Source organism: Podarcis pityusensis (genome assembly GCF_964106645.2).
Source record: "Podarcis pityusensis genome assembly, chromosome: 6".
NCBI classification, from domain to species: Eukaryota; Metazoa; Chordata; class Lepidosauria; order Squamata; family Lacertidae; genus Podarcis; species Podarcis pityusensis.
Genome location: NC_138030.1, coordinates 47,429,504 through 47,449,316, shown reverse-complemented (window position 1 = coordinate 47,449,316; position 19,813 = coordinate 47,429,504). Strand labels below are relative to the sequence as shown.

The following is a 19,813-nucleotide window of genomic DNA, read 5'->3' as shown; positions in this document are numbered from 1 at the left end:
GCAACTTTGCCCAGGCCTTCGATTTTCCTTCCTGCTTCCTAATCTCCTTTTCTCTCAGACTACATTTCCCAGCAAGCACTGCTCTCAACCCTATTGATTCTATGCAGTACCATCAACAGGCCAGAATAAACAAAACCAAAATGACAATAATAAAAAGCTTAGTACCTTCTCCACGTGTCCGGTCACTATCCATGACTTCCGCATGGGTGATCCAGTCCATGTAGCCTTTCATGTCTTCCTCCAACTGCTGCTTCTCCCTCAGTTTCTGGAAGGTACCCCGTGATTTGGCTTTCTCACGCTCTTTGGTGAATTCCCTGGGGGGAAAACTCAGATGAGAACTTGTATGGCATAGTGATGGGTCAGGGAGTCGGTCCTGAGTTCAAGTCTCACTCAGTAGTGACTTGGTGGTTTCAGACAAGCCACTAGCTGTGTGCTTTAAACACACACACACACACACACACACACACACATATCCCTGCTAGAATCTGGACCTAATTAAAGTGTCCTACATTAGAAGGATTACTAAGATAATGGTCTGGTTTGCACATCGTGTTAAGCCATACTTAATGTTTTACTGTGGTTCAACATGAAAGAGCAGTGTGCTGGTTCATACTGCTGAAAAGTCCCTGCTTTGCTCCACCCCTAGTCCTGGCAGTGCCATGCTTGCCAAGTGTCCCCAGCCAGTCCAATATGTTGCAAGCAGAGCAACATGCAACTGCTTGAGTGTACTCTATCCATGCTGCACCACAATATGTGCTCATATGTCTATGATGTCCCTTTCAGGCCCTAGCATTCTATTGATGCATCAGGTCTGGCAGTGGGAAATGGAGCTACTGGAATATGAGACAAAGGAAAGGAAGCTTTCATGCATTTTTCCAGCAACATAAAAAAAAGAATCATCATTTCCTCATAGGACTTAAACTGTTTTAAGTCACATTCAGGACAGACTGCCATGTTGATGCTGCTGAGAGAGTAGATAGCATACCACATGCTATGAGCTGCTTACCCACTGAGCACACCCAGGATCAGATTAAGGATAAAAAACGACCCAAGTAAGATGAGGCTGACAAAGTAGATCCAGGGCCATTCATTCCCAATGGCATCATTTACCTAAGGCAGAACAGAAATGTGATGATAATGATTTGTAAGGTGGTCCCATATACATGACACTCTGGAAATCTTCTACTCTCTGGGGAAAGGGCTGGAGAAACAGCCATGACAAATCTGGGAGTAGACCATGACTCATCCATCATACCTTCTTTTCCACTAAACAAAAACAAACAAAAACAAAAACCTGGGAGACCTGGTGGGTAAACTAAAGGTGAGGATGTGGACCCCTCCTAGATTTCCTGCAGTATCTGTTTTGACAAATTATTTCTTGTTTGAGTCGGTGCTAATTTCAAAGGTAGGTATGTTGCTCACACTAAGTGAATGTTTATGAGGTTCCAAATATCTTATACTTTTGGGGACTCCTCGAACTGGAGCCCACACTTTAAGGATCTTCTAGAACTTGCTGTCTAGCCTGTGCAGACAGGTGCCCTAACTAGGGGAATGCTCTGCATGTGGGGTGACCGATTCACTGAAACAACAGTGTCCTTCTGTAGTGAGTGAGTCCACTACCCGGGAGATGACATGACTACATGCCCATAGTTCCTCATCCCTTACATTTTGCAAAAGAGCCCTACTTTATCTTCCTCCCTTCCCGGCCAAAGCTTAGCCTACCCAGTAGAGGACTTCAGTCCAGCTTTCCATGGAGATACACTGGTAGACAGTCAGCATAGAAAACCCAAAGTTATCAAAGTGGGTGATGCCATAGTTGGGTCCTGGCCAATAGCCCCTGCACTCTGAACCAGGAATAGTGCAGCGGCGCCCATGGCCTGAATTTGTACATGGAGATGGTTTTTCATTTTCCACGGTTGCAATGATATCTAAGGAAGGAAACAAAGGGACAAATGTGAGGCTCTGTCAGGGTAGCTTGTGCTCACTGTTATCTGTCTATTTTAGCATGTACCCCTTTCCCCAGTTCTAATGGAAGCAGTTTCAGAGGATGCAGCAGGCTTCTCGTTTGCATCTACTTCCTGTTTATGCAAGAGCACAAAAGGCAGATATTTTGCCTCATAGATGTAGCTCAAGGTGATGCCCCAGACCCCTCCTTGCAGCTTTATAAATCATGAGCAAATCAACTGCACCCCCTACCTGTTCCATTGTAGTAGCAGGTCTTGTGCATTTTGCCCTTGAAGAGCTCCTGCCCCATAATGGCATAGATGACAAGCATGAAGACAACAAGCACAGCAATGTGGATCAGGGGCAACGTAGCCTTGACGATTGAGTTCAGTACCACTTGCAGACCTGTAACAGGAAGGAAGAGAGCCAGCTGTTCACACCATCTTTATTCTATTGACTGCATTGGAGATGGGGAACCTGTGGTCCTCCAGATGCTGTTAGACTCCAGCTCCCATCAGCTAAACTAGCATGGCCAGTGGTGAGGAATGGTGGGAGTTGGAGTCCAACAGCATCCGAAGGGCCATAAGTTTCCCACCCTTGCACTACATCTTTCTGCTTTCCAGTTGCTGCCATATGCTGTCGTATGATCCCATCTACAATTTAACCTTCTAACCTCATGAGCACTGACCTGCATTTCATAAGGGAGATGTGGTGACTTCTACAAGACTGTGCAATAAATAAACAGTGGTGCTATGAACATAGCAACAAACACATCGGGGGCAGGGCTTGTGCTATTTTTCAGTTTTCCCCAGTTTTACAGCTGGATGGGTAGTTGAATCTTCCTTCAGCACTGGTCATGGGGCAGAAACTTTCACCACACTTGGGGGATTTATTAGTAGGCACTTGTCAGGGACTGGGCAGAGGAGGAATGGTGAAGACCGCCTTCCTATCCTGACCCTTCCAGTGAGGAGGAAGAGGAAGACAGGATAGATTTACAACAGGGGTTTGAGGGAGGTCGCAGCTGAGAGGGAGATGAGGGGAAAAGCTGGGAAATCATGGGAGAGCCAGAACCACTGGCGGAGGAAGAGGAGGGGGGAGGAGCGCACTGCGCCCGGCAGCGCGATCCCGGTGCGGTGCCATCGCGGCTTCCCCCTGCCCACGCTGGGCACCACACCCCCGCAGGTGGCATGCCACGCCCCCAGGATGTGCACCACGCCTCTGCAGGCGGCGTGCCACGCCCCTAGGACACGTACCACATCCCTGCAGGCAGCACGCCACGCCCTGGGATGTGTGCCAGCCCCTCCCCCCCTGCTCTCCGCCCCCCTGGTGCAGGAGCATGAAGCTCCACCACTGGCCAGAACAACACCCAGCTGACACGTTGTCATTGGAAAGCATTCCAGACCCTCCATCTCCCAGAACCCGGCGAGCCTTAAAAGTAGGAGAGCAAAGAGCTCAAAGACAGAAGTCACGTAGCAGCACCCGTAGAGGAGACAATGAGAATGACGGATGAGGTAGTGGGAAAGACGGTGGGGTGGAGATTCACTAGGGACAATGCCATTATCCAAGAGGCTGGGTTCTATAGCCTCTCTCTGTACAGATTGAAATAAAAAAGGAAAGTAAGAAACTTTTCCTTTGTCTTTATACTTTCCTGGGCAACCAGCCAGGAGATGCTGACAGCATCCTGACAGCACTGGGCACAGGTTATGGCATATGGCACAAACAGCTGTATCCTTCAGCACCTCACTGCCACTGCCCCATCAGCACCTGCCATCTGAGGCAGAATCCTCACTTTGCCTCATGGTAGGACTGGTCCTACCTGGGAGAAGTTTCTTACTGCTATACCCTTTCTGTAGCAACAAGGCTGCTCTTTTCTTTCAGGAGGAAGCAGAGACTAAAGTCAGACTCATGGTGCTGCTGCTCTTGAAGATGAGGAAGAGCCTCCCATTCACTTTTAGCTGAAGTCAAATAATGTGCACAAAGTTAGTGTCACAGGCAAACTGCATTATTTTGAATCAGGCTATTGGTTCATCAGTGAATTGGTTAAACAGTATTGTCAACACTGGGTGGCAGCAGCTCTTCAGGGTTTTCAGAGAGGAATCTTTCCTAGCCCTTCACAGAGGTACCAAAGATTGAGCTTCGGCATTCAAAGCATGTACTCTACCACTGAGCCACAGCCCTCCTTTTGGTGAAGCAAATAGCACAGAAGTTCTTGCCATTCTTGCCATCGTAGCCAATGTTCTCCATGAATTAACAAATTGAGTCTTTAGTGTTTGTCAGTTACCTAGACTCAATTACTGTTTTGGTTGGCCATATCTGTTCTCTCTTCCAAGGCTACCTCACTGCCCCCCTGAGTGTTTGGATGTGATTAAATACTTTTCAAACTCTTTGAAGGCCAACCTGCAGATGTCACCTGTTCTAGTTACTTGGCATAGCCTGTTACAGTTTCCTGCTCCTCACCCCAAACAATTTAACATAAGAATATAATCTATTTTTATTTCTTATTTCTCTGATTATCAATGGAGTCATGGGTAGTCAATGGGGTGCTCTCTGGATGTTGTTAGATTCCAGCTCCAGTCAGCCTCAGTGATGGCTACAGTCCAATGCTATCTGGAAGATATCTGGCTACACCTGGCTTAAGGGAGTTGTGTCCAGTCATCCTTGCTCTAGCCTTCTGCCTGCATCTACTCATCTAACCCAAAGGACATTTCACCCACTTGGTACTCCTGACACCAGGCGTAGGGGCCGCAGCACCCGAAAGGCTCTCAGGGCTTTGACATCAAAGCCACCCTGCCCACTGAGAAGGGCGCTTTCTATTACGCTGACTCTCTCCAGGATCACTGTGAAGACTCTACAAGACAATGGACAAAGAAAATGGTGAACAAGGGACAGGAGTATGGTGGGATCTATGCAGATGCAAGAGTCAAATAACGAATGAAAGGGAAAGTTTTTAAACACCTCCCCACTATGTTCCCAGGAGGAAAGGAAGCTTGGTTCCTATGGCTTCTGCAGCCACAGTGTGCATGTTGCAGCTGTTGCATGGAGGCTACTTTTAAATCACTCCACATACCATATTTTTTGCTCTATAAGACTCACTTTTTCCCTCCTAAAAAGTAAGGGGAAATGTGTGTGTGTCTTATGGAGTGAATGCAGGCTGTGCAGCTATCCCAGAAGCCAGAACAGCAAGAGGGATTGCTGCTTTCACTGCACAGCGATCCCTCTTGCTGTTCTGGCTTCTGAGATTCAGAATATTTTTTTTCTTGTTTTCCTCCACCAAAAACTAGGTGCGTCTTGTGGTCTGGTGCATCTTATAGAGTGAAAAATACGGTAGATTGAGTCCAGTGGGAAAGCTCTGCGGTAGAATGACAAAAATGAAATAAAAAATAGCCTGATTTGCACACTGTGGGGCGCTGCACAAAAACAGCTCGCCACATCGGCAACGGCACGAAGCAAGGGCAGTATAGGCCAATATGTATCATGGTTGAACCTCACTGCATTTCTGTGCTATATTAACTGGGTGATGCAGAAAAATACTAACTTCATCACCTCGCTTCTCTGCAGCACACTGATTAGTAACTGCGCAGGCAGAACTGTATATTCTGGGTTAAAAGTCCGGCTCTGCTCTAAGCTGGAGTGCCTGGTTGGTCTCACAGCTGAATCATAAGGTTCAGCAAGTGGTAGCCTCATATGCCTCATAACATACTTTGCTACTTTTATTTGTAAACGTGTATTTATTTTAATGCATTTTGTACAATGTTTAAAACTCTAAAAAGAAAAAAAGCCACAACTTTGCAATCCTCAAAATGCCTACCCAGAAGCAAGCCCCATTATATTGCAATCCTATAAATGCTTACCAGGGAGCAGTGCTTTTTTTCTGGGGGTACGCAGGGGTGCGCATACACCTAAACATTTCATGAATCTTTGTACTTTTGTCCATTAACTGTATTTATTTTCCCTGATTTGGACTATAAATGGTGATTTTCTTGGGTCCAAATGAGAGTACCCCTAAACACGTTGTTGTTTTTTTAGGGGGGAAAGCACTGCCAGGGAGTAAGTCCCACTAAAGTCAATGAGACTTACTTCTGAGAAGACATATATATAGGATTATACTGTTAATGTGCTTTTAGCATTTATTTGAATATGTTTAACATAAATTTCTAATGAAATCTAGACATACACACAGTCAGAAAAAAAACTGAGCTCCTTTACCCCAAAAATACTATGGTGAAATCCAGCACATTCCAGCCATTTCGGAGGTAGGCGTCTGCATGGAATAAAAATCCATAGGCAATTATCTTTAGCAGTGCCTCAATGGCAAATACTGTGAGAAAGAAGTATTCTAGCTTCTCCTGCAAGACAGAGAACGGGAGAGGGAAGATGGGCAAGATTAGTGATATAGATTACAGTCTCAGTCAGATTGCCACACTCTAGTTCCCTTCCCTGCAATACTTTGGACCACAACTCCCATCAGCCAACACATTTCAGCCACAACAGCTCTGTGCTATCTCAAAATTCATCAGAGCAGTTGCATCTTAAATCCATAATTTTCCAGGTATTGTTTGGGTCACAGTGGCATTTCCTCTTCTTTTTATACAGCCTTCCACACTACCAAGTATACCTTGGTTCCTGTTTCCTTTAAAAGACTGGGATAGGGAAGCTCAGGCCTGAGGGCCACATGCAACCACCAGGTCACTCTATTTGGCCCTCAGGGCTCCCCCCAGCCACACCTCTCACTGGCCTTGCTTTGCACCCCAAGTATTTTTGCCTCCATAGTGTTATGTCCCTAAAGTCTGGTAGCACCTCTTGCTTGTCTGGATGGAGGATTGAGAGGGGTAGAAAGCAGCCTACTGCACAAAGGTTAACTTTACATTCATTGTTCTGCCTGCTTTCACCTCTGACCCCTGTATCATTGGCATGTAGCCCTCAGAAGGGTGCGCAGAAGACAATGCAGAAAATGGTTCCCCACTACTGATACAGGAAAACACAAATGGCCGTTGCTTTTCCCCTAGATCAAGATGAAGGAACAATCCCAAATGCAACATCCCTTTTATCAACAAACTTTTAAACATATCTTTCAAGTGCTCTGATTGTCCTACGACATCCCAGAATTATAGAAGTCATCCTGGCTTCTGATTTGATCCTAGAATGTCCCATTTCCACCACTACCCCCTCCAGTGCCGCCACCGAGCTCTGGGAAGAGAATGAACTGGCGCCTGCAGTGGTGTTGTGCTCTCACATGAGCTAGCTGACTTACGCGGCAGCACGGCATCAAAAGCACGTGTCCTGGTTTTCATCAGAGGGATGTTGGAGGGTGAGTGTGTTTTATGTACATCAAAGGGTCTTAGAGACTAACTGATCCATTGTAAAATAAGCTTTGGCCTTTTGGGGACTAAATAAGATTGTGGGCCTTTTATAATTCTACAGCTTCCTTATTCATCAAATGCTAAGTAACGTGTTGCATACAATGTGATGCCAATTACACAGCCATATAATTGACGTGGGGGTAATTACAAATATGCATGTTAACCAATTACTGAGAACTTTTCACCCAAAAGCATGCTGATAGAGTGTAAATCCAATCAGCATGCATACTACTGTGCCTTGATCTTAATTTAAAGCTGGATAAGTCTTGTTATGAAGTAGTTTCCAGGGGGTAGCCATGTTAGTCTGCTGCAGCAAAAACAATAGAATTATTGCAGTACCTGACAGGCTAATAAACTACAATGCCGTAAGTTTGCCCACTTTGTCAAATGCATTCGTTCATCCACTTTATACAACTGATGAACTGGATTGTAGTCCACAAAAGCTAATACATTTGTTAATTTTTAGGGTATTGCCAGACTCTTTGAAATGTAAGAGTAGCCAATATTAACTAGAAAGCTCAACTAATTATTCAAGATGCTGGATGGTATTCAACTAAGTTTAACTCAGAGTAGACCATTGAAATGGACTTAAACTTAATGTCCCACTAAGGGCTCATCCATACTTAACACTTGTCCTGTGCTTTCTAGAGATGGGTTTGAGTGCTTTTCTGTTTGCCTCACAGCTTTCCCCCAGGAAAACCTGTCCTTTAGCACTGAATTGGAGCAAATGCAAATCCACAGAAAACCCAATTCACAATTGCTCCCATTTAGCAGTAAAGATCAGATTTCCCCATTTTGCTACAATCTATACAAGATGGATTCATGCTGACAGATTTTTCATGGAAGTGGATACCATATTTTCAGCCAGTCATTCTTTTAGGGTTGCCATCCCATCAGGGGGAAAAATAACGGCTGGCCCTTGCGATGCCTTGACAGCACTTTTCTCCCTGGCGCTGTTGGGCCCGCCCTCACTTAAATATAATGCACCCACCTCACAGAACACCAATTACCCGAATTCCTACAAGCTACCCCAGATTATCTTGTGGGGGACTTGTGTGAGGGAAAACTTAATAATTTGGAGTCTCAGGCAGGATTTGATCAAATAAACAAGAAATATTTTATTAAACATAGGAAGTTAATGACACAACATGGGTAAAACATAGGATACTTCAGTTTATAATGTTATTTCACTTCGGTTCTTTCTCTGTTGTTGCACAGCTGTTGCCGCTTAATACTTTGGTTCTTAAACAAGGTGGTATTTTCTGCAGTTACACACCCCTTTGACAACCCTACTCCTGAGGTACTCCAAGTAACAGACCCAAGAGATCACCACACCCCTCTTAACTGGTTTGGGAATCCTCTCCTTTTGTAGCAGTATTTTTCCCCTCCTGACTAGAATGAGTCCTAAGTAGATTGCATTCTCACAGCTTCTGCTTCTCCTGGCTCAGCCTCAGCCTCCAAGTTAATTCCTGGCCTAATTTCTCTTACAGGACACCACACACTGTCCTTCACACTAAGCTCAGAGACTCCTTTCTCTAGCTTGTGATATATTCCTCAGAGTGGATGTTTCTACACAGAACCAACTCTCTCTCCTCTCACTCCCTATCTCCCAACCTATTCTCCCAACCTCTATCCCAACCTAATAAACTGTCTCTCCAAATCCTCTCCTTTTCAACTCCCCCTCCTGGAACCCCGCCAATCATAAGATGCCGTTTGTTCACCATTTGCTGGCAGGGAAAAAGAAAAAGTAAGCACTTAGAGACCCAACCTGCCCAGCAAAACAAACTTTTCTGTCACAGCCCTCTGTCCCTTTTTTTTGGCGGGGGGTTTAATTGCGCCAAAGGTAGGGGCAAATCTGCTCCTCATTTCTCTGCTAAGCCTTGGAGATAATATGACTTGGCTCCCTTCCTCAGCATCCCTTTTGCTTTGGCTCTCAAACGGAAGCAATATTAATCTGGTTTTGTGTTTTTATAGGGGGACCAATGGATTCTCTCCCATGTGGAGTGTCCCTGGACCAGCACTCCATTGAACAACTCTGCATCCCTGCCAGCGCTTTATGGCATGGGAGATGTTACCCAGCAAAGGTAAAGACAGAAGGAAACTGGGGCAAAGAAGCTGCAGACTAGCTTTAAAGCCTGGTCCATCCTTCTTGACCTGATTGTTGGCATGGTTACCTTCGCCTGTCACAGCCTAGAATAGTTACTGTGGTTGTACTTTCCTTCTCCCAGCATTCATACCAGAGGCTGCTGTTGCCTTCTTCTCCCTCACAGCTGCAACTGTCCGTCACCCTAAACTCCCCTCAGGGTTGCCAGGGCCCCTTCCCTGTCAGGCTTTGCATGTTTCAGAATGAAGCAGACTGACGTTACCTAGAGTTATTCTTTCTTTATATATTTTGCACTCATTCCCAAGACAAGACCCTTTCAAGTGTCTCTTAACATACAAGCAAGGCTGGTTCTAGGGTTTGAATGACAAGGGGGTGGAGAAGGCCCTTATGTTTTTCGATGATCCTCTTGGTTTTAGAAGGCTATGGAGAATAGGTGGGCATAATCTGGGTAAAATTGGGGAGAGGCAAGGGTAGGATTTGTGGAGTCCATTAAAGGCCCCCAAGGCCAGTCCTAGACATTTTGCTTCCTCAGATGACACCTGCTCCCCGCTCCACATACAGAAGCCAAATAAACACTGGTGATGGGCCAGCACTCCCTATAGCACTTGAGCTATTAGGCTAGTTCAGGGCACCCAGAAGATGCCATGGGACAAAAGGCTGAAATTAGTAAGGGTAAGTGGCCCAGGAGGAATAGCTGGAGGCTGCAAATGTGCCACCTGAGGCAGGTTACTCACTCTGCCCAATAGTAGGGCCATCCCCAAAGGCCCCCCTCACTTATCCTCCATACTAATTGGCGGTTCTGCTAACACACAGTTCACAATTTGAAACAGTTTCTTACAATAGAACTACTAAATTCCAACTAGCACATGGTTCCTGTTTAGTAACTCAGTGGGTCCTAATTAGGCTCTCTTGTCTGAGTGATGCGGGGGGCATGTTAGCAAGCAACTTGGACAGGTCTCCTTTGCCTTTAACAGCTTGAAGGGCATGGGGAAGTCTGACAGATGCAGCAGGGCGGGTCACTGGGACAGTCTGCTCAGCATTTCCTTGCCTTATATCTTTCTATGAAACAGCAGCTCTATGTTGGATATCATTTAGCAATTCCAGTTATTTAGGAAGACATTCCACAGCTGGGAAGCAAATGTTAGCCAGAATACTGCAGCAAATTCCTTTAGAACATGCACCGAAGAGGCTGGATTATTTGTCTCTTTTTGATATATTATTGGGGGTGTTACTGTACAGAATCAATACACAAAATTGTTAAATATTAACAGAAAATTCATATTTTCCTTATGGAACTAGACACAGCATTTAGGAAGGGTACAAGCAGTCTCTTACACACAAATGTTGCAGACCACATAAAATTATTCCTCTGTAGTACCTATTTCACTACTAATTACAAAGTATAAAAAGTAAAAACAGCAAGTGTCCTTTAAAATGTCTCCCCCCCCTCACCCACAAAGAATAGGTATTTGAATCTGTCTGTGAATCCTGCCCTCCCTAGGCACACTGTCCTTTGTGCAGCTAAATTATGCATCAGTGTGTGCAACTAATACATTCTTTCATTCTCATTCTCTCTCTTTCCCCGTTCCCATGTTCTGCTTGATGATTGTCAACTATCACAATATTCAACATTACAGAAGAGGCAAGCTAAGAGTATAATGGACTGGGCTTGCTATGGATCAACTTTCTCTTTCAGAGATGCTCCTGAAAATATGGGCATCTGGCATTCACATAGCGCCTGGTAATAAAGGGATAAAAATCTTCAGCCATATGCAGTTGTATCCCAGATGATCCATCCCTGAACAGTGCATAAAGGGAATTTTTCCTTCTTATCAATGAAACCATGGAGGTCACCTCTCCAAAATGCATTTTGAAGAAATGCAGGGAAAAGACAAAGAATATATTTTGGATATGACATTGTTATGGAAGAAGAGGAATTCCAAAGCATCCCATTCTTGAACAGTAAGGTGAAACTATTTTTATGCTTGTAGACAAAATTTTGAAAATGATTGGGCAGAGAAAACAATTGCATCCCCACACTCTGATCAGAAATGGCCATGTGAAACTTCTAATGGACAGAAAAATGGCAAGAATGTGGTACACTTCCTTTCCCATAGCTATTGTCCCAAGATGCAGTTGACCAAATATATCTGTGCACAAAACAAGTGATTCAGGTCATACAGTAGCTTGAGGTTTGAGATTTTGTACATTAAATATTAGGGACAGGGGATGATCTTTCTAAAGGTGCCTGTCTGAGCAATTACTATGAAGGTAGCTTGGAGCGTCAGACACTGAAAATAAGTAATGGCTCAAGCCAGGGAGTGAAGCACTCCGAGAGAACAATAGCAAACAGAAATAATAATAGGAATTTCTTACCAGTCTTGTGTTCGCTTTGTTGGTGTCATCTTCAGGCATGGGCACGTAGATCGCCAGTGCAATGCAATTGGCAAAAATGGTCAGCAGGATGATGGTCTCGAAAGGTCTGTGGATGCTTGCTAAAGAAAATCTGGTCACTTAATATTGCAGCATGAACCAGAATAGTTAAAAACCATTTAGAGGGCATTTGTGTTAATAGCAAATGTTAATTAAAGAGGATTGGGAAAGGCCATCGCCGATGAGAAGACTGAGCCAGAAGATGTTAAGAAAGAATGATCCTTATGGTCTTACTAATTATGTTATGTAAAATCTCATCTCTTTCGGGTGCTTAAATATATACCCTTTAAAATTACACATCACATTGTCCCACTAAGTTCCAGGTGTCTTAGAACACCAAGCTTGTCAGATATCATAGAATGCAGCCACAGGTGTGCTGGAATCTTAGGTACTAGTAAGGCAACGTTTTGCAAAAATATTTTCCCAGTTCTGCTGAAAAGAGCAACATCACAAAAAAGGGATGGGAGGGAAATTCAATTCAGTTAACATTTAAAGGGGAACCTACCTAATATACACTCTCTGAAATAATATGTGAAATGAACCACAACCATCCTTTGAAATTCACATTTCTTTGAAATTAGCCATGCAATTCTACAGCCAAGTAATGTGTACAAAAATCCATGTACTAGGGTAAAATAGGCACAAAAAATGCATATATTAGTGAAAATAACAAAATGTGTATTTGGTATGCAAAATGGCGTACAAAAATGTGCATATTAGGAGAAATTTGCATTAAAATGCAGGTGGTTTTTTAAAAGGACCTTTTAAAAAAAAATCGCAAATTGATACAAAAATGTGGAGAACTGAAAAATGAGAAAAATGAGAAACTGAGAGAAACCAAAATGGACAGAATCATCCAGACTGTATCTAGCCATGATTGATTATTTTCTGGGTGCAGTACAGTTTACAAGGTGCCCAGAGTAGTTCTGAGGGCATGTAAGGTTGTTGGAGATGTGTATTAAATGTCACTTGATGCAAGCTCTCCCTCTGTCCGCCTGTGTGTGTGTGTGTGTGTGTGTATCTTCTTCCCTGTTTGTGGTGATCGATCCCTTGACCTTCCCAATGAGGAAATGTTTCTTCTCCCTCCCCTATACCCCAGAGGCATAAGAACCCACTCAATCCTCTCACCTTCAAAGTTATACTAGTCCCAGCATGCTGCAGTTTGTATGTGTACAAAAGGTAGTTACAAAAGGCAGCTAATGGAATAAACCCAGAATTCAATGCCATGAGTGAGCATGGTAAGGTGAGGCTTGGTGGTTGAAGTAGAACAACAAGGAGTTCTTGGAAATCAACCTGCGTGTACAGTGGTACCTCGGGTTAAGTACTTAATTCGTTCCGGAGGTCTGTTCTTAACCTGAAGCACCACTTTAGCTAATGGGGCCTCCTGCTGCCGCCGCACCGCCGTAGCCCAATTTCTGTTCTTATCCTAAAGCAAAGTTCTTAACCTGAAGCACTATTTCTGGGTTAGCGGAGTGTGTAACCTGAAGCGTATGTATCCTGAAGCGTATGTAACCCGAGGTACCACTGTATTTAAAATGCAAAACTTTTTCAAAATGCAAAACTGTACACGCTCAGAGCATTTATCCTTTCCCCTCCTTGCCAGGTCTGGAAAACTGTTGTTTGTTTGTTGCTTTAACACATCAGAAACACAGAAGCAGTCATAAAGATGGAATGGTGGTGTGGGAATAGCAGCCCCTCCAGGTATCCCAATTTTCCAGGGACATCCCTGATTTAGAGAAGCTGTCCTGGCTTCTGATTTGATCTCAGAATGTCCCACTTTTCCTTAGGATGTCCCTATGTTCACTGGAGAAATGTTGGAGGGTATGGAGTTATCTGACCCCCGAGTCGTCTGAAGGCAATCCTGTATAGGGAAGTTTTTGTAATATTTCATGTTTTATTATGTTTCTATATATGTTGGAAGCTGCCCAGAGTGGTTGGAGCAGCCCAATAAGATGTGTGGGGTATAAAAAGCGAAATTATCATTACAGAATGGGACGTTCCTATTTTCATCCGACAAATGTTGGAGGGTGTGGAACAGAAGGTGAATTCTACCTGTGTGCTTCACATCTGAAGCAATACGTAGGACTACCTAAAGCCCCTCCCCACTCCCAAGACCATTATGCCCAGGATCTGAAATTACCTAGCTGCACCACTGAGAGGAGACAACTGTGGTGGCTATGATGATAAGAAATGGCCGTGCATCAGCTATTAAGGCTGCAATCATGAGGTGGTGGTGAAATATGAAGGCAGTTCAACCACTTTATCCTGTGCTCTGCCAGCAGAGTGGAAGCATGGGTGGGGAATCCTTCGTCCACTTCTGGGCTTTAATTTGAAAACAAGAACCCAAACTTTACTGGACACACTTGGAGGGAAAAGGAAGGTAGAGATTAACTCATGTTCAGGAGTGTGACAACATCCCCCACCCCCCCACAAATTTGAAGACATGTTTGGGAACTGGGATCACCCTGGAAAAGGCATATACATTTTGCAGTAGAATTCTCCTTTGATGCTTTGCCCATTCCTAGTTTACATACAGAGGGCCTTCTCAGTAATGGCGCCCACTCTGTGGAACGCCCTCCCATCAGATGTCAAGGAAATAAACAACTATCTGACTTTTAGAAGGCATCTGAAGGCAGCCCTGTTTAGGGACATTTTTAATGCTTGATGTTCTATTGTGCTTTTAATTCTGTTGGAAGCCACCCAGAGTGGCTGGGAAAACCCGGCCAGATGAGTAGGGTATAAATATATTGTTGTTGTTTTTATTAAGTTGGATCCTCTGCATCCGAACTGCTGATCAGTACACACCCTTTGGGACCTAACAGACATTGAGCTCTGATGTAAACTGGGCCCAGTTCATTGGAAGATCTGGCAGCCGCAGGGAGAGAGGATCCAACATCAGAATTCTGTCTCCAACATTAGAGGAGCAGGCCCAATCTATCCCATGGCCCCTGGGGCACCCTTACAGGTGCCATAGGATTATACCCTAGGTGTTTGGGGGTCTACTACAACCACCACCACCACCTTTCATTCAGGCTTCAGCAGAGATGAAGAGCAGGGAGATGGCTTTACTTAATAAGTACACTTGAGATAAGCATATTTAAAATGTTTTGTGGGTGTATCGTGCAACTTGTCATTGATGCAATAATGGCACCTTAGTAGTGGGTTTATACAGGACTATCCACACACAATTCTGCTTTATTAGTTGTTCTGCAATGCTTCCCCACTGATATCACATCATTTCTATCTGGTGGAGCACTCTTGCACTATGGGGTAACGAAAGGGACTGAAAAACAAGAACAAACCTGGAATATTTGTGGTATAAAAGCTACACGATTTCCACAGGAAATCATGGGACCTTGGAAATAAAGCAGTATGGCCACCCTGAAACATTTGTAGGTATAAACAGTATTGAAAGTGGAATCATGTATAGCCCCAGCACACACACACACACACACACACACACACACACACACACGATACCATTGCGAGCACAATAAATGCTCAAGAATGAGCAATAAAAAGGACGGGGGTGGGGAGACTCTCCATATGCAGCAGTGGGACATCCTATATTATATGACTCTTCTACTGCAGCTGCTATTTTGATTCTGAAGAATCAAGGGATCTTTAGCACTAGGAGTATGAATTGTGTTATAATGTAAAGCATGCGGTAATGGTCACAGTGGACACCATGTTTTCATAGCCATTGAAGCTTTTATTATATAAGGATGAGCGGGAAATAGAAACAACCATCCATCCAAGGAAAAAACCAATGATACTACCTGGAGAATCCCTGAAAACTTTTTAAAAGGGGGTCCACTATGTATTGCCATTAATTATTAGTAGAGTTCAGCATATGCAGAAGAGGTTAGTCTACTCCTACGTTCTTGGGTTTGGATGTTTTGTGGTTATGATTAAAAGGTTCAGCACCACACAAAATGGAGCTTAGAGAAAGGAAAAGAAAGAAAGTGAGAGTGAGAAAGAAGAGGAGAGCACAGGAAGTGGCCTTATACAGAGTCAGACTATTGCTTCATCTAGCTCAGTATACCAACACTGACTGGCAGTGGCTCTCCAGTACAGTCGTACCTTGGTTGACGAACGGCTTAGTTGCCGAATGTTTCATTTCCCGAACGATCGGAAACTGGAAGTGAGTGTTCCAGTGTTCGAATGATTTTTGGAAGCTGAATATCCAACGTGGCTTCCGTGGCTTCCAATTGGCAGGAAGCTCCTGCAGCCAATCAGAAGCCGCACCTTGGTTTTCGAATGGTTCTGGGAGTCAAACGAACTCCCGGAATGCATTCTGTTCGTCAACCAAGCTCTCTCCCAGGCCTACATGCAGATGCCAGAGCCAGGGATGTTCTGCATGCAAATGAGATGTTCTCCTATGGAGCTATGTCGCATCCCCATTATGCAACAGCGTACACTTTAACACAAGAAGAAATACAAACTTCTGTTGTGCTAAGTGAACAAATGGTTTGTAGGAGGGAATGCAGAGAGAGAGAGAAACTTCTATTCCTTGGCAAAGTAACAATGAAATATGAAACACCAAAATAAACATTTCCATGCAACCAGAAAGCATATTTCCACTGTATAAGTGCTCAATTTGAATTCAACACACTTCCAGTCCCAAATTTTAACATGCTCAGAATTTCATTTGCCAGGACCAAGGAATGTACTTAGGAGAAGGATCTAAGTTTAAGAGAGGTGATGCTGTACCAACCAAACAGGTAAAGATAGCAACTGAACTTTAATATTATGTACAAATTCAGTACAATCTGCACAATACTCAAACACATTTCAAGATGAGGTTAGCAATGGAGATGAGGCGTAACAACTGGTGGGTGGAAAGCAAAGAGCAGCTGTGGTGATGGAAGAAATGGAGATTTGAGTGTTGTGTGTACTCCGGCATGTTAGAACACACTCACTGATTCATTCCAGGCAATTCAGAGCATCTTCCTGCATTGACATTCCTACTACCTTAATCAAGCCCCTGCAAATGTCCACTCCCTTGTAAAAGTGTCCAAATCATTGTCCTATTAACTTCATGCTTTTCTTACTACTAAAACTATTACCTAGCATTACACATTGGGCATGTACACACTATGTGATAATGCACATTCAGTGCTGGATGCAGGTGCTGTTCACACAACACTGTCCTCATGTCATTCTTGCCCACACTACTGATCTAAAACACATTCTTGCAGGAATGGCTTTAATCTGCTTTATGCTAAGAATGCACTTCTCAACTGCTTGCTGCCACCAGGTTAGTGATTTGTTCCTTAAAGCTAAACTTCATCATCCCAAGTTATAGTGTGTCACAAGCAGAGAGCAGGAGAGAATAAGCAACCACAAAGCAGAGATGTCTATGCCATTCGAGAAACAGATTAGTAAAACAATTCAGAAGGCTTAAGCAAATGAGTCAATTTGCACACTATCAAGATAGGGGAAAGAAAAGAAAAGAGAAAAGAGAAAAGAGAAAAGAGAAAAGAGAAAAGAGAAAAGAGAAAAGAGAAAAGAGAAAAGAGAAAAGAGAAAAGAGAAAAGAAAAGAAAAATCCTCACAAGGTTAATAGCCAGTCTGACTTGGGGGAAATTCTTTCCTAACATCAAATATGTGGAGCTGTTAGATCCTGTGCCTGAAGCAAAACTAGCCTGTCCAGAAATATCAGAGACATTATCAGTGGTCTTTGAGCAGAGGACTTTCCTGCTTAACACTCATTGACTTCAGCTGTCAAATACTTAAAGATACAAGATGGGGAGGAGAGGCTGTTCCTGAACTCATTGTACTCCAGTCGAGGATCCAGATGAAAGAACCATCATAAGCCTCCCCAGTTCCATTTTGAAACCCATACAATTATTTGCATCCATGACTGTGTTAGATAAATGATTCCAGGACTGTATATTTCTAATAGTCAGGGGCCAGGACTGTGTTAGTAGAAAAGCTCTTGGTTTACACTCACAGACACACATCCACTTGGCGATACAGACCAGAACCATTGCTTTCCCCCTTGAGTTCTTTCCTGCACCACCCCCACCGAGAGCCTTTCTGTGACAGAGATAAATGCCAAGATCAGTTGCTTTCGAGCTCTTCTTAAGGCGGACATAAAAAGCAACAGCTGCTAGGTAGAGCTTAGAGGTTTACAAGAGGGTTTCAGCGCTAGCAAATATCTCCCAGCCCTTCCTCCAGGTATCAGCAACCTCTCTCTACGCATGGCTGCTGCTGGGCTCCAGCTTAGAGACAACCCCACCGCCGCTTTCCTCAAAGGATACTTCCATTCCACAATGGCGATGCAGGCCTTGCGCACTGGGTTCTGGAGGGTGAGGCAGAATAGAGAGCGGAGAGGCCTGGGGGGAAGCTCCAGAGCTGCTTTCTTGGCCTTTTCCTTCTGTTGCTTTTTCTTCTGGCTGTCGTCCTGGCCAGAAGTGGGCTCCATGGTGACTCTTCCCCCGCTAGATGCCTACTCCAGCCAGGCTTGGCTTACTGGGTTCCCTCCTCTTCTTCTTCTTCGCCTTTGCCCCACAGCCAAGCCCCCTTCCTTAGTCCAAGGGAGGCTGAAGCCCCCTCTGGGTCCCTTTTCGGCTCGGTGCAGTGTGGGCTGCGGCGGGGCTGGAAATTGCACTCCCACAGACACAAATACACCGAGCACGAGTTTAAAATTAGCCACCAGCCTGGCTCCCAGGGCTGTCAGATTTCCTGAGACAGCAAAAGTGTCCCAGCAGCTGTTCCTTCTTCATACTCAGCTCATGGCCATTTTTGAGCTGCCCAATCCAGGTCAGGAGAAAGGATGTGTGGGGAAGGGGGGGGCAGCAGATAGGCCTCGGACATCAACACTAGAGAAGGGAAGTTCTAATTCACTCCGCTTCACCTCCCTTTCCAACAGCATCCCCATGTTCTCTCTGTGCAAGCAGCAGCAGCAGCAGCAAATATTCCCTTTGGCATCTGCACAATGGCTGCAGATGGATCTTGCCAAGGGGAGTCATGGCAAACACATTCCCAACCCCACCCCAAAAAGTCAGAAGTTACTCATGTTGGTGTTCATGTCAGTGTGGAGGAAGTCATGTGATGGCTGGCAGCCAGTGTGGCAAAGTGCCACACGAGAACAACATGGTGCTTCATGAAGATTCGCTGTGCTGATTCAGCTTCAGGCAGCCTGCGTGCCACTTCATATTTGAGTAAAGTGGACCTTTGCCTTCAAATAATATCCAGGAATCCCCAGACTGTCTTAAAACTATTTAAGGAGTAGTAGCGGCTGGTGAGGTAGTACAGGTACGGCTCTATTGCTCTCACGGCTTCCCAACATAGTGGGTCCTATCTGCTTAGAGAGGCATGGCAAGTATGTGGCAACAGAGCCAAACCAACTCTCCTGCTGCCACACACCACCTCTTGATAAGTTGATATGAAAAATTGGATGCATATTTGCGCTCATGTCTCTTAAGAAACATATTTTTTTGTACACAATTCAGCCCAATTATACACATTTTGGCAAGTAATTTCCCATAATATGATGCAATTCTGTGCACACATTCCACTAATACGCACCTTTCGGAGAACTGCATTGCAAAATTGAGGGGAATGCTCATTTCTAATGGAAGCTCTGTTTGGTAACGGTTCAGAAAGCGCCAGGTAAGTAGATTCACATTATAATGTGTACCAGATCAATTTTCATCCCTACAATGATAGGGTTGTCACAAAGATGTACACTGAGATGTACAGGTGTAATATGTGAAGCAGCCCTGAGTCTGGCCTCCTGCTGGTGTCCTTCCTCTATCAGCCCCAAATAAAGGGGCATTTCTAGAAATGTATATCTCTACCAGGGGAACCCCTGTCCTACGATTCCACAGTGCTGAACTGTTTTGGTGGCTTGGATATGAGTAGAAGTGGCTTCATTTTTAAAAGAAAATGTCAAATCTTGTGCTGAGTTATTTGTAAAAGTCTGCAGAGCCTGCCTCCTTTTGCCCAGACTTATTGTTTGGAT

At 44.4% G+C, this 19,813-nt stretch overlaps 1 protein-coding gene across 2 annotated transcripts in view; it reads right to left on the bottom strand.

Annotated features, from left to right (window-relative positions):
- Window positions 1–18,463, bottom strand: part of CACNA1S (calcium voltage-gated channel subunit alpha1 S) — a 58,323-nt gene extending 39,860 nt beyond the window's left edge. Inside the window, exons 1-8 of one of the 2 annotated variants that reach the window (XM_081010464.1) lie at window positions 18,108–18,463; window positions 11,785–11,890; window positions 6,151–6,290; window positions 4,659–4,792; window positions 2,197–2,349; window positions 1,723–1,928; window positions 1,007–1,110; window positions 166–314 (exon numbers count right to left, since the gene is read on the bottom strand). In XM_081010464.1, the coding sequence (XP_080866590.1) occupies window positions 166–314; window positions 1,007–1,110; window positions 1,723–1,928; window positions 2,197–2,349; window positions 4,659–4,792; window positions 6,151–6,290; window positions 11,785–11,890; window positions 18,108–18,271 (1,156 nt within the window). In that variant the 5' untranslated portion in view covers window positions 18,272–18,463. The remainder of the gene's footprint in view (window positions 1–165; window positions 315–1,006; window positions 1,111–1,722; window positions 1,929–2,196; window positions 2,350–4,658; window positions 4,793–6,150; window positions 6,291–11,784; window positions 11,891–18,107) is intronic. The other variant, XM_081010465.1, reaches the window with a different exon arrangement.
- Between the last annotated feature and the right edge of the window lie 1,350 nt (window positions 18,464–19,813).